Genomic DNA, 13,197 nt, shown 5'->3' on the forward strand with positions numbered 1-13,197 from the left:
GCACTTGCTCTTCCCTCTGCTTCCATGCTCTTCCCCAGATTTTTACATTCTGGCTCCTCTACTTCAGTCAGGTCTCTGCTCAACGTCACATCCTGAGACAAGCCTTCCTTCCTTGACTGCTTTTCTGAGGCAGCCCCACCTCTGTCACTCTCCATCCCTCTACCATGCTTTGTTTTTCTTTCTAACATTTATCAACCCCACCTAACGTCTCTTTGTCTGATGTTTGTCTGTCTCCCCCGACTAGACTGGCAGCACCCTGAAAGCTGGAGCTATCTCTTTCTTATTCGCTGCTATGTCTCCAGCACGTAGCACAGTAGAAACTCAAACGTTTGTTGAATGAATGAACATTGAACAGACCTGAAGTCCTGTCATTCCACTTCGCATTAAATTAGGTTTTCCTATGCCCCGCTAATTGTGTGCCTGTCCCATCCCATCTTAACCAGGAAGCCGAACAATTCTTGAAGCCCACACAGTGCCCCCGACCTGGGTTTGTTCCATGTGCCCACAGGGTCTGACAGGATGCTAGACACGCAGGATCCCATTGCCACGAGAGCACGGCCCCAACTCAGCCATGGCAGAGCCCTTGGGACCGCGACTGCTCACACATCTGTCTCACCCTTCAGCCGTGAGCTCCCAAGGGAAGGGACAGTGTTCTCCTCATTGCTACACCCCACGCCCAGCCCAGGGTCTCTGTCCCCCCGCTGACCTGTGCATGTCCTCCCACCCCAGGCACTTCTGCTGGGCCACATTACTTATCCTTCACTACTGCCCCAGGGTGGAAGCATTATCCCACCATATAGATGAGGAAACTGAGGCTCTGAAGCTGAACTGACAAGGTCTCAGAGCGCGCAATGGCAGAGTCAGGCCCAGTCCTTGCAGCCCCGAAGTCCTGGTTTCAGCCTGACCCGTGGGCCCCACCTGCCCCATCAGTGCCATCAGGGGCAGGACCAGGTTCAAAACCCAGAGTGTGCCCTCCCCTAGCTGAGGGGCCCTAGGCAAGTGACTAACCTCTCCGTGCCTCAGTTTCCTCACCTGTAACACGAGAGTGATGACAAGGGCACCCACCTCACGGGCTGCTGTGATTAAACACAGCAAGTCTTAGAACAGCTTCGGGCACAGAGGAAGCGCTCAGTGGGGCTATGCTGAGAGTATCAAGCAGCCTGTGAGAGGCTCCCTGGGGACACAAGCGCATCACGCTCCCCGGTCCCACCGCAGGGCACTTCCTCGGCACAGATTACACTGTGGGAAGACGCTACTGCTTTTGATTATCTGAATCAATGCTCAATGCTGACTGCCATTCAACAGATGTAGAAACTGAGGCTCAGAAAACTTAAGTCGGTTGATCCGAGCCACACAGCCTCAGGGCACAGGGCCTGGCCGCTGGCCCGCCAAGCACGCACATCCTCCACTTCTACCACCCCTGTCCCCATTCACAGCCAGGATCTGATACCTGGGACCTGCCCCCTTTCACATCTTGATGCTCGAGGAGGAAAGAAGTCCAATGCCACCTGAGGCCCACACCTGGCGGGCAGGTGTCCTGAAGACCCCTGACCCGTGGCCCTCGACCTCCCTGGAAAGACTTCCCAAGGTGGCCTGGCCCTGTCCCCTCCCCCAAGGGCAGGCCTCCAGCCGCCCTCCCTGTCCTCCAGCTCTCCTCCTGCTCACAGGAGACCTTATCGACCAGAGGTCAAACCAATCTCCTCGCCCCGGGTCCCAGAGGGGCGCTGCCCTGCCCCAGAAGCCAGCCTCCCATTAACGATTTTCTCCCTGGCCCGCTGGACAGGGCAATGCAGGCGACCCCGGGTCAGCAGGGCTATCCGGTGGCCCTTCCCCAGGATGTGAGGGCAACAATCCATCTTGCCCAGCTTCCACCATTTAAGCCACGCTCCGTGGCCAGATCAATCCCTAGGGAGGTAGCCGGGGTGGCCTCTGACACGGAAGCAGAGTCCATTCTCCTGAAAAGGCAAAGAGACCTCTGGGCTCCCTGGGAAGACCTGAGGGGGGGCGGGGGGCGGGGCTTTAGGCCTTTGCACAGGCCGGGTCCTCAGCCCAGGGAACCCTGCCCTCAGGTGCCTCTTCTGGAAACCTTTCCTGCTTCCCGCCCAGGCTGGGTTAGGGCCTCTGGACACTGTAATGGCTTATTGTCCCCAGAGTCCAGCTTGTCTCGTTCATCCCTGAATCTCCAGCTCTGCCCCGAGGAGGCACCTGGCAAATGTTTGCTAAATGACTGTGGCTAGGATGACGGAGCCCTGGAGGCTAAAGTCAGCCCCCCACTGACTACCCAGAAAAGCAGAGTGCCCACCCGAGGGAGGGCAAGGGGGGTTTTTCAAGTCATCAGTTGCTAAGCTCTCCTCCGTTCCAGGCACCCTGCTACGAAGCTCGCCGGATGTGGCACCTCATCTAATTCCCTCAGCCGCTCACGGAGGTGGGCACCAGGTACAGCCTGTTTCACAGGCGGAGCCTCAGAGGCACCTCTCCAGGGCCACAGAGCCCAGGGTCTGCCTGCAGAGCTCACGAAAAGCGGCCCAGGAACAATCTCTCCCTCCTCCTTTCCCGGCCAGCTGGGTGGTCGGTCACTTGGCCTCACTGCCTAAGAGCGGGCCTGTCTTCCAGGCCTCCTGGAAGAGAGCTGCTCTCTGCCTGGCTGACGCCCCCCAGGTGCACAATCTTCAAGGCCGTTGAAGAGCTGCAGGATGAAAGAATCAAATTGCCGCGGCTCTCACACGAGGCGAGCAGGGCTGGCACACGCGGGACGGCCGCTCGCACAGCTGGAAGGCGCCTTCTGTAGCTCTGTCTTCCCCCACCCCACACACGCAGATTATCTTGTGGGTCGAAGTAGCTTTCCCACAGCAGAGTGGCCTATAGTGGGGTCCCCCTGCAGCCTGATACCCCAATCACCCCCCGGCCCACCCCTTTCCTGCCTGACGGCTTAGACTCTGGTGGAAACAGTCACTCTCCAATTCAGGAACTGCACAGAGGCAACAGGGGCCCGATGGGTTCAAATCTTCCCCCAGCTCTGCTCTAGGCCCGGCAAAAACACTGTGCTCGGGCACAGAGCCCATGGCCTCCTGCTGAGTCTCGTTCTGAGGGCTGGCAGCTCTAACGCACCAGGGGAGGCCGCTTCCCTGCTCCACACTCTGCCTGCCTCCCTGGTACCGAGAGGACAGCATCCACATGTGGTCCCCAAGGATCCAGCCCCTGCCTAGATTCCAAGCCTCCTCTTTCAGGTACCTGGGTGGGAACCGGCCCAGGGTGAAAAGAGGTTGGGGTGAGCCCCCACCCACCCCAGTGCCTGCCTCCAGACATCAACACAGGCCCCCTCCCACTGGGGCATCCGACAGCCACCAGTGCTCCCTCTGGCTGAAGATGTCTGCCTCCCGCCCACTCATGACTCCGAAGGCCGGTTGGGGGCTTCCCATTCCCTCCTGGGTCACACACCCACCTCCCACAGACACCCGCCACATCCCATCACCTACACAGAAACGCACACCCCGCACAAATTCAGCAGCACAATGAGCGGCACTAACCGACCTCAGGTGTGACCCCGCTCCACTGCACGCCACCAGCTTATCTGATTCCGTGACTCTCAGCTCGCCCATCAGCAGCATGGAGACTGTTCATAACGTTTACCTCAGAAAGAGATTCTATTAGCAACAATAGCCATGACTTTTTTCCTTTTTTGTTTCGTTCTGTTTTCTAAACAGCCACTCCTTACAGAGCACCTCCTCTGTGCTGAGAACCGCTCTGGATGAATTAGCCTGTGTAATGCTTGGAGCAGCCCCATGAGGTGGCGTGATTATTAGCCCCATTTACAGATGAGGAAACAGGCCCGGAGACGTTACATCGCTTGTCCAAAGTCACAGAATTGGTGAGAAAAGGAATCAAGATTTAAACCCAGCTCAGTCTGGAACCCAAGCTCTGCACTCCTTCACCTCCGCCTGCTTCCACTCTGCTTGCTCTCCTTCCCCTTTCCAGGACTGAATTGGTCCCAGCCACCAGCCACGGTGGGGCAGGGACTTGGTGGGGGGGATTCAACAGGAAAGGGCTGAGGGCCTTGAGCTCACTGTCCCCACCCAGGAGAGAGGAATGGGGTCAGACTGCCCCTCTGCCCCGCTCCCCATCCTTGAGGCCTCCTAAGGCAGGTCGGTGCCCCTGTCTCTAGGCAACCTGCCCAGAAAGGGAGGGTCTCCCTGGTCCCAGGAGGGGCAGCCCACAGACTTCCGGCCACATTCCACCACCGCCTGCCTCCTCCCGTAGCAGCAGCAGGCCAGCTGTGCCAGGCTTTCAGAACATCTCCGAATCCTGGCTTCAACCCTGAGCCCTGCGCCCGACTCCAGGAGCCGTCCCCAGTAGAGACAGTACCCCTCTCCACCCCAGAATGCAGCTCCCCAAACTCTTCCTCGAGAGCAGCCTGGACTCAGCCCAGGAGCCGCTGCTGCCAGCCCCAGTGCTCCGCGGGTTGTTATTATCGTTGAGAGCGAAACTAACGTTGGCTCCCACTCCGCGGGCACGCGCTCAGCGCCAGGGCCTGAGGTAAGCACTTTCCAGGGACTGTCTCCTTATGCCTCACACGACCTGCGCAGGTCGCAGTGATTACCATCCTCGTGACAAAGGGGGACACAGAGAGGCCAAGGGGCTCACCCAAGTTGTACAGAAAGTGACAAAGCCAAGATGTGAACCCCTCTCTGGCTCTAGAGCCCATGAACTTCCCCCAGCTGGCAGCCCTGGACAGAAAAGGGAGGAGGAGGAAGGCCGGGGCCCCCCCACTCAGAGCTTGGCTTAGATTGACGGCCCCACCCACCCTCAGGCCCAGAACTCTCCCCTCTCTCCTGTCACATTCCCCACACCCAACCCAGCCGGACAGAATGACGCTGCAGAGGGCCCTTCCCCACCCCCAGCCTGTCCATTAAGCTCCCAGGGCTATCAATGTATTGATTGGCAGGGCCGAGCCATCAGCAGGGGAGGGGGCACTGCCACCCGAGGCAGCTGAAGGAGAGCTCCCTTTCCCCATAGATCAGCTTTCTCCGTACAGATCGTCAATATGGGTGCCACTGCCAGGCAAACCTGGAGCCAGCCTGGGGGAGGGGGCAGGAGCCCTAAAGACCCATGCTCCCTTCTTTCCTCCCTTTCCCCTTCCTCCAATCCCTGTCTCAATTCCCTCTCTCTTAATGCCCCTGGGTGGGGAGAGTGGTCACACATATCTAAGAGGCAATAAACAAGCCCTCTATTCCATCATTCGATGCCCACCATGGCCTTTCACATCACTCCCATTCCTGAACTTGATACGCCAGCCACCACGACCAGCTTGGAGTCCCCTGAGCACATCAGGCTGTCCCCCGCTCCACGTAGAAATGTTCCACGTGTGCCTGCAATGGCTTTTCCATACACACACACAGGCTCACGGTGTCTTCACCTGACTTGTTCCTATTTCAAGATTCAAATGGGGCACCTTCTCTGGCCAGATCTTCTGGCCCCGCCTCCGGTTTCAGGGCCCTTCAATCAAAGTACCCTCTGCACCCTCAAGCCCCACCCCCTACACAGACCCCTCAAATTTCTCTCAAGCCCCCAAGGGCTGGCACAGGTCCCGAGCCCCCTGTGCCCCACCCCTGGCATGGGGCAGGCAGGGGAGAGGGCCCCAGTCCAGTGCCCAGCCCTCAGAGCAGCTGCCCCCCCACCCCTCCACTCACTGACCCACCATTCATCCTGCAGGCCAGGTCTGTGCCAGGTGCCGCAGGGCCCGCGGGACAGGTCTGGCCTCCCTTGTCTTCCAGGAACCACGAGCTGGTGGATAAGCAGGGCTCTAGACACGTCAGAGTCCAGTGCGTAACTGCAGCTCCCATTCACTTAACACTCATAATGAGCTGTGCGCTGTGCTGAGTGCCTCCCCGGGTGACCACACTTCACCCTCACAGCAGCCCCAGAGGGAGGGGCCATCCCCATGCCTGTACTGAAGACGATTCGCAGAGGCCAGCAATTCACGAATCCCGTGGCTACCAAGCGGTCGAGGTGGGGCGGGGCCCAGGTGGGCGGGGCCCAGAGCCTGAGCTCCTCTACATCCCTGTGAGCCCCAGCAGGGATGGGTCACAGGACAGTGACCAAGTGCTAAGGGGTTCCAGGGCAGAGGTGAGGCGCAAGGTGGAGGAGGAGGGGAGAGTGGTCAGTAAAGCAGCCCGAACCTCCAGCCATGTCTTCACAGGGACACTGAGGAAAAGCTGGAGTCTTGGGTGTCTTCTTCATCCCCCTCAAAACTCGGTCCAGCCATGCAGCAGGCATCCCACAAAGGCTGGCTGATTGTTGATGAGGAGCAGCTCATAACTGAGTGCCTACTGCATACCTGCTCCAGGACATGGCTACAATCACTCCTCCCACAGGCCTGGGGAGTGTATTATTATCCCTATTTCTCTCATGCTGAGGAGGCAGAGACTCGGAAAGGTTAAAGATCTCACCCAAAGCCACACAGCTTGTGAGTGGTCCAAGGAGGATTAAAGCCAGATCTAAGTGCAAAACCTCAGAGCGGAGGAGGCCTCATGTCACCGATGTGAGGAGCACACCCTTCTCAGCTCGCCCAAGCACCCTGCAGCGTGACACAGACCTAACACACACACAGGGCATGCAACTGCTGGAGCAGTTGCTATGACTCACTTCTTTACCGAGTGTCAGCCTCGGTGCCAGCCGCTCTGTGTGCATTCTCCCATGGAGTCCTCACGATAACCCTTAAGAAGTAGGCGCTTTTCATTACCCCATTGTACAGATGGGGAAAACTGAGGTGCCGAGGGTTGAAGGTTAAGAAATTCGCTCAGCAGCACAGACAGGATTCAAACCTAGGTCTGTCCTCTGCCAAAGCCCCTGCATTCAAGCACTGCAGAAGCTGCCTAGCTCAGTGCCCTGATACCCAGCTGGGTAAAGCGAGACACAGAGAGGGAGGTCGCACAATGAGCCAGTCTCAGAGCCAGGACTCCTTCGCAGGGCTCCTGAGAGTCTCTCCGCTCTGTGGCCCACAGGGGGCCTGTCCTGGCCCCATCCTTGGTACAGCGGCATTGTAAATGGGCCTGAGGCCTCATGCCATTTAGTCGTCAGAGCAAATGAAACGCAAAGGTCTCCCAGCCCCCACCAGCAAGCCTGACTGCAGCCCAAGGGGCCCGCCTGCCTGCCGATGTTCCAGAACAAACCCCCTTGCTCAGACCATGCGCTGACGGCAGGCCTCAGCCCTGTGCGGCCCCGTGGTTCTCCCCAGCCTGGGCCATGCCACCACGGCTCTCGCGGGCCCTTCTCTGAGTGCTCTGCCACGGGTCCTTGCAAACGGGGAAAACCTGACCCACTAGAAAGTGTGGGGCACCCAGAGGTTCATTGGACAGCCCCCGGCCTCAGAGAGAAACAGTCAACAGCTCTCTGTCCCCAATCCCTAGGAAAGGACCTTACAACACTGACAGGGAGGGAGTAAGGGAACCCTCCCAGAGGCAGAGCGACTAGGTCTTGAAACCCAGACGCAGAGTTCAGAGAACTAGGCTCTGCACTCCCCCTTGCTCCACACCCTTAGGAAGTAGGCACTGTTTTGTTGGTTGTTTTCTTCCCCTTTTACTAGTGCAGAAGCTGAGACCCAGAGAGGTCAAGTAACTTGTCCAAGGTCGCACAGCAAAGACAAGGCAGAGTGACTATTTGAACCAGGCTGGCAGACTCCAGAGCCCTTATAGTGCTGTTTAATAAGCCTGGATCTTAGAGTGGGCAGCCCAGGGTTGAATCCAGCTCTGCCTCTCTCTTGCTGTGCGACCAAAGGCAGGTTATTTCATGCCTCTGAGCTTCACTTTCTTCATCTCTAGAATTCCCCCATTCCAGGCTGGTTGGAGGTCAAGCCTAGATGCTGTGAGAAAGCAGCCATCACGCAGTGAGCATGCAGTACGTGGTGACGGCTACCAGGACCGTCAGCCTGGCATGCCTGCACCCATTTCCCAGCCCCATAGCTCCCCTGCGGGAGGACGAGGGCAGAACCCAAAGGTCCTGCCGAGGATAGGAGGCCTCCTCCCTGTCCCCCTCCATCTGCCTTTGGGGGCCAGGGCAGGGTGGAGGCAGCAGAGTGGCCCTGACACACTGCCCCAAGCCTGCAGACACTGGTCGTGCCAACCACAAGAAATTTTTAAAATTCACCCCGTTATCTCAGAGCAGGTGACCCCACCAGGCTGCAGGAATGCTGGCAGGGTGCCCCTTCCCCTCCATGCTGGGAAAGAAGCTGGGAGGAGAGTGCTGAATCCCCCAGGCCCCACCCCCCAAAAACACCCACCTCTGGCTCTGGGACCCTTTCAGACCAGAACATTCCAGGAAGATCAGGGCCTGCAGACTTCGAGTCAGATGCCTTCGCCCACAGAGACACCTGCCTGGGCTCTGACCGTCCCTGACACGGGCATCCAATGGGCTCTCTCATGAGGACCCCTAGCATGCCTCCTGGGACGCTGTTTCCCCACTGGTATTTTTTCTGAATAGTTTCAGCATTCTTTCCAAAAAGTCTGCCTGGTGTGGTGAAAAGAAGACAAGATCTTGAATCCAGACTCTTGAGTCTTAGCTGTGGCCTTGAACAAATCCCTTCCCTACTCTGGGCCTCAGTTTCTCCATCTACTCCAGTCTCCCTTGTAGAATGGCAGGAAGAATGAAACAAACTTCCTGATGCAAGAGCCGCTTGGAAATTGTCACAGGCAGCACTTTTTCATCTCCCCAGACTCAGTTTCCTCCTCCATCAGACAGGAGGAGCGTGCGTCCTGCCTCACGACGCTTCACAGCGTGGGAGAGGAGGGGCGGCACTCAAGGAACTTTGTTTGACTGGCACTCTCCCCTCTACACTGGGAGTTCCTTGAGGCCAGACACTGCCTAGCCTTGTTTCCAGCACCAGCAAGAAGCAGGCTCCCAGTGAGAATTTGTTGAATGAATATCTGACTGGAAGGATGGATAGCTGGATGCTGCTGCTGCTTTAAGAAATTAAAGAAATTAAAAGTGCTATCCAATAGGACAGCTTCCTATCCTCCTCACGTCCCAAAGGACTCTGCCTCTGGCTTCCCCATCCTCACCAGCTTGAAGAAACGTTCTAAACCTCACTGAGGAGGCCAGGTGTGGGGACAGTCAGGCCCAGAGCAGGCGAGGAAGGAAACTTCCAAACTTGAACACATAGTGCGGGCAGAGAGGAAGTGGCGCTGCAGGAGGGACGAGGGGCGGGTGGAAGCCCCCTGCCCTGGCCCGCCTCACGCCTGGCCTGTCTGGGGAAGGCCAGGACCTAGCCGAGCCTGGCGTCAGGAACAATGTCAGGCAGGTGCCGGCCGAGCTGCATGAAAGGCCCAGCCCGGTGTCATTGTCAGCGCTCAGCCAAGTGCAGAAAAGCAATTGACTGGTCACGCCGCTTGCTCCCCTTGGAAATTTTTAAAATTCTTCCGATTTGAGCTATCCGCGGTGTCCCAAGTCGTGTGGAGAAGGGATTTTATTAAATTCCCAGCTTCCCGCTTCCTGGGGTGGCTGGCGGGTGAGGGCGGGGCTCACCACATGGGGGGAGGGGAGGGCAGTGTCTGGCATTGACTGTGCTCATGGAAATGCGGCTAGGGGCAGGGGCCCATTCCGGGCCTGGTGGCTGATGGATGTGAAGAGGGGAGGAGCCCAGAGACTCCATTGCTAGGACTGAACCAGTCCCCCAAAACCACAGAGGTGGGGGAGAGAAGGGCACAGGGGTATCCATTTCCCAGCAGAGCAATGTGCCCTTTCGGGTGGAAGAGAATTTGCAAAACTTCTTCCACACCTATCATACATCACTTCAGCCTCACGGCCACCCATTTCACAAATGATGAAGCTAAGACTCCCAGAGGTCTACACATAGGGAAAGATGGAGCTGGGGTTCCGGCCCAGTCTACCTGAGCCCTTCCCACCATGCAGGGAGGCCTCGCCCTAGCCCTGCTCACCCAGGGAGCACTCACTACCAGTGCACCTGCTAAGAGCAGCCTGCCCAGGAAGTAGCTGCTCTCCCAGTGTCTGCCCAACTCCTCTGCAGGGAGCAGACTTCAGACTCCCGGCAGCCAACACACGGGTCCCCCCCCTCCCCCCCCCCCCGATCTCTACCTCCAATGGCCACTCCACCTTGGTCCCTAGAGCATGAATGGGGACAGGAGCCTGCTCACCTTGCCCCTAACCTGCTATGGTAATATTGCTTTATCTTTTAGGAATCATAGGTGCTTTTGAGAATCCGTGGGGAGCTGAGAACCTCTCCCGGACACAAGCACATTTGTGCACCACTTTGCATGCAATGTTTCATGGACCCCTTCCCCCATAATCCCATCCTTAGATATTCTCAGGGTGCATGGACCACGGGTTAAAAACATCAGTTAGTCCTCGGCAGCTTGGAAAGGGAAAAAGCTGCAAAGGAAGGAGGAGGTAGCAGAGGTAGGAGAGGAGGCTCTCTCACCTGCTTGGAGGCCTAACCCAGATGGACCAAACCCAGACAGACCACCCAGCTCTTCCCTCCACCCCCAGCCCCCTCCCGACCGACCGGGAGACGCAGGCTCTAGCTCCAGCCAGGAGGTGGAGGTGGGATGCAGAGTCCAGGTTCCCTCCCTCACACTCCCCCAGAGAGCACAAAGACCACACAGCAGCCCCTCCTGGGCCCCCACTTCAAGGACCAAGAGGCAGCTGGCATCAAAGTCCTCAGCCATCTCTCTACTTCCATGACCATTTCATCATCCCTACCCCCAGGCTCGGCACTCAGGAAAAGAATTCTCATCCAGGTCAGCCAGCAGATCCCCTGGAATGACCCTGGGGCCTGCCCTCTGCTTGGGGACTCAGCTGCAAACCAGGCAGGCCATGCCTGGCACTGGCCTCTCTGACACCAGCCAGTCCCCACCCCCGCCAAGACACAGGGTCACATCTGCTTTGGCAAACAGCCAGTCTTAAGTTACTGACTCCAGTTGTATTGATTCAAGGAGTCACTGGGGACCCCCGCCTGCCCAACAGGAGGAAAGAATCCATCAGTCTGTCCATCCATCCATCCTTCCAGCCCCCAGCCCCAACTAGCTGCCCCCAACCCAAGGCCTACCCTGATGGGAACAATCCCCTCCCAGGAGTGGGAGGAGAGAGAAACAGACCCACCACCACCAAACACTGCAAGAGCACTCAACACACACAAGACTCCCCACGCCAGAAAACTGGGAGAACTACCGTTTTCCCTGCTCTTGGCACCTCGGGAATCCAGAAGGCTAAGGCCTCGGCATCCTCTCTAGCCCTGTGAGGACACCAGAGGGGGAAGGGACAGACAATCTCTTTCGGCCCAGTCCAGCTCCTCCTCGGGCCCCCCCCGAGGTCACAGCTCTAAGTGGGTGGGGGTCTAGGGCAGCTGGCACTTCCTATTCCCTTTCCCTTTGCCGCCCCCCCCCCCCCCCCACCGTGCTGAGGCAGCCCTGGTCTGGTTCTAATCGGGGCTGAAGTCGGCTCCCTCTTTCCCTCTTCTCTTTCCCTCCCCCCGCTTTTCCTTCATTTCCACGGCTTTGGAAGCCCGAGCGTTCCAACTGTCTGCGTGCCAAGACCTTCCCGAGTCTGAAAGCTGCTGAAGTAACAGATCAGATTTTAGCAAGTGCTTTCCAGGCTGAGCGCCAAGCCCTCTTCTGATTCACGGAGAGGAGCGAGCGAGAGCGGGGAGCGAGGCAGGGAACCAGCGGAGGGCTGCACCACCTTGGGCGAGGGTGCGCGGCGCGCGGCCCATTCGGGAGCGGCCTCGCGGCAACGGCCTCTCAGCCCAGGCGCCCCGCTCTGCGCCCTCTCACCCTAGTCTCCCCTATCCTGTCTCTCTCTTTCTCTCTCTCTCTCTTTCTCTCTCTCTCTCTCTCAACGCTGCAAACGCCTTTGAAACCACAGAGTAATTTACAACTGAAGCTTTCTCCCTGGACTCGAAATCCACTCGGCTGAAAGGAGCCTTTTTGTTTGGAAGAGCAAGCGGAGATGTTAAGGGACGGTTGGCAGAGAAAATCCCTAGGTCCCAACTCCCCGCCGGTTGCGGGCAGTGGGGGTTGGAGCCAGGAACATTGCAGCGACTGAGCCCGCAGGCTCCGGGGATCTCCTCCCAGCCGAGGCAGACAGGGGCCGCGGCAGCCCGCGCCAGCCTGAGTCCCGCAGCGGAGCCCCATCCCCCAGGCCGGTCCCCCGTCCGCGCGGGGCGCGCGCGGAGCCACACTTCCGCGCCCTGGGAACAGGTGCACTGGGCTCGGAGCCCGGGAGGGGTGGGGCACAGGGAGGGGGCGCGGCCCGGGGAAGGGGGGTCGGCGTGTACCGCGAGGCAGGGGCGGGAGGAGGTGAGAGTCAGGAGCCCACGTACCTGTACCTGGAAGCACAGCAGCAGGAAGTGTAAACACCTGCGGGAGAGAGAGCGAGAGAGGTGGTCAGGGGGACTTGAGGGAAAGGGGCGCGCGGACAGACAGATACGCAGTCGGAAAGTCAGAAGAACAGCCGGCCGGTAAGACAGAACCACAGGCACACGGACAGACGGCCAGGCAGGGTGGGCAGTCCCGCGCGCGAGCGCTTACAGGCAAGTGCAGGCGGAGGGCGCTGAATACATCGCTGGGCGGGGGGGAGGCGGCGGCTCCTAGCCCAGCCTGCACATGTCCGCTCCGCGCGGCCGGGACCGGGCGCCTCCGCCGCCGCCGCCGCCGCCGCCGCCGCTGCTGCTGCTCCCTCCTCGCCGGCTGCTGCTGCTGCAGACTCTGCTGCTCCGGGGCGCTCCGCAGCGCGCCCTGCGGCATCAGCGCCCCGCGCGGCTCCTCCCGAGCGCTGCGCCCTCCGGGCTGGCGCGGGGGCTGCGGGGCGGCCGCCGCTGTGCAGGAGGCTCCCGGCCCGTGCGGGGAAGCTTGCTCACTGCTGGCAGGCCGGCCGTCCGGGCGTCCGCGGGACGCTGGCTGCCCGACTCACTCCGGGGGCAACATGTGCGGCGGGGCTGGAAGCTGGAGCGCGCTCTCCGACTGGGGCGCGGGTCTGAGTCGGGCCAGGGGTCAGAGCTCTGGGGCCGGGGCGCGCGGCTGCAGCACGAACGCGTCACGGCCGCTCCGTCTGGGCGCCCGCCGGCTCATGTCTCCTCCTCCGCGTCTCTCCGGCCGTGCGCATCGCCGCCTCCCACCACTGGCGGCGGCCGGGGCGTTTTCTACGCGCGGGCGGCGAGGGGGCGGGGGGCCGGGGGCGGGCCCGGGCCCG

The 13,197-nt window shown here is 59.6% G+C and overlaps 1 protein-coding gene across 1 annotated transcript in view; it reads right to left on the minus strand.

Moving 5' to 3' along the window:
* Window positions 1-12,761, minus strand: part of FGF18 (fibroblast growth factor 18) — a 32,930-nt gene extending 20,169 nt beyond the window's left edge. The window contains exons 1-2 of the mRNA XM_014850868.3: window positions 12,537-12,761; window positions 12,329-12,365 (exon numbers count right to left, since the gene is read on the minus strand). Coding sequence (XP_014706354.1) covers window positions 12,329-12,365; window positions 12,537-12,568 — 69 coding nt within the window. The 5' untranslated portion in view covers window positions 12,569-12,761. The remainder of the gene's footprint in view (window positions 1-12,328; window positions 12,366-12,536) is intronic.
* Window positions 12,762-13,197: the final 436 nt, after the last annotated feature.

The sequence above is a fragment of the Equus asinus genome, chromosome 9 (assembly GCF_041296235.1).
Source record: "Equus asinus isolate D_3611 breed Donkey chromosome 9, EquAss-T2T_v2, whole genome shotgun sequence".
Taxonomy (NCBI): Eukaryota; Metazoa; Chordata; class Mammalia; order Perissodactyla; family Equidae; genus Equus; species Equus asinus.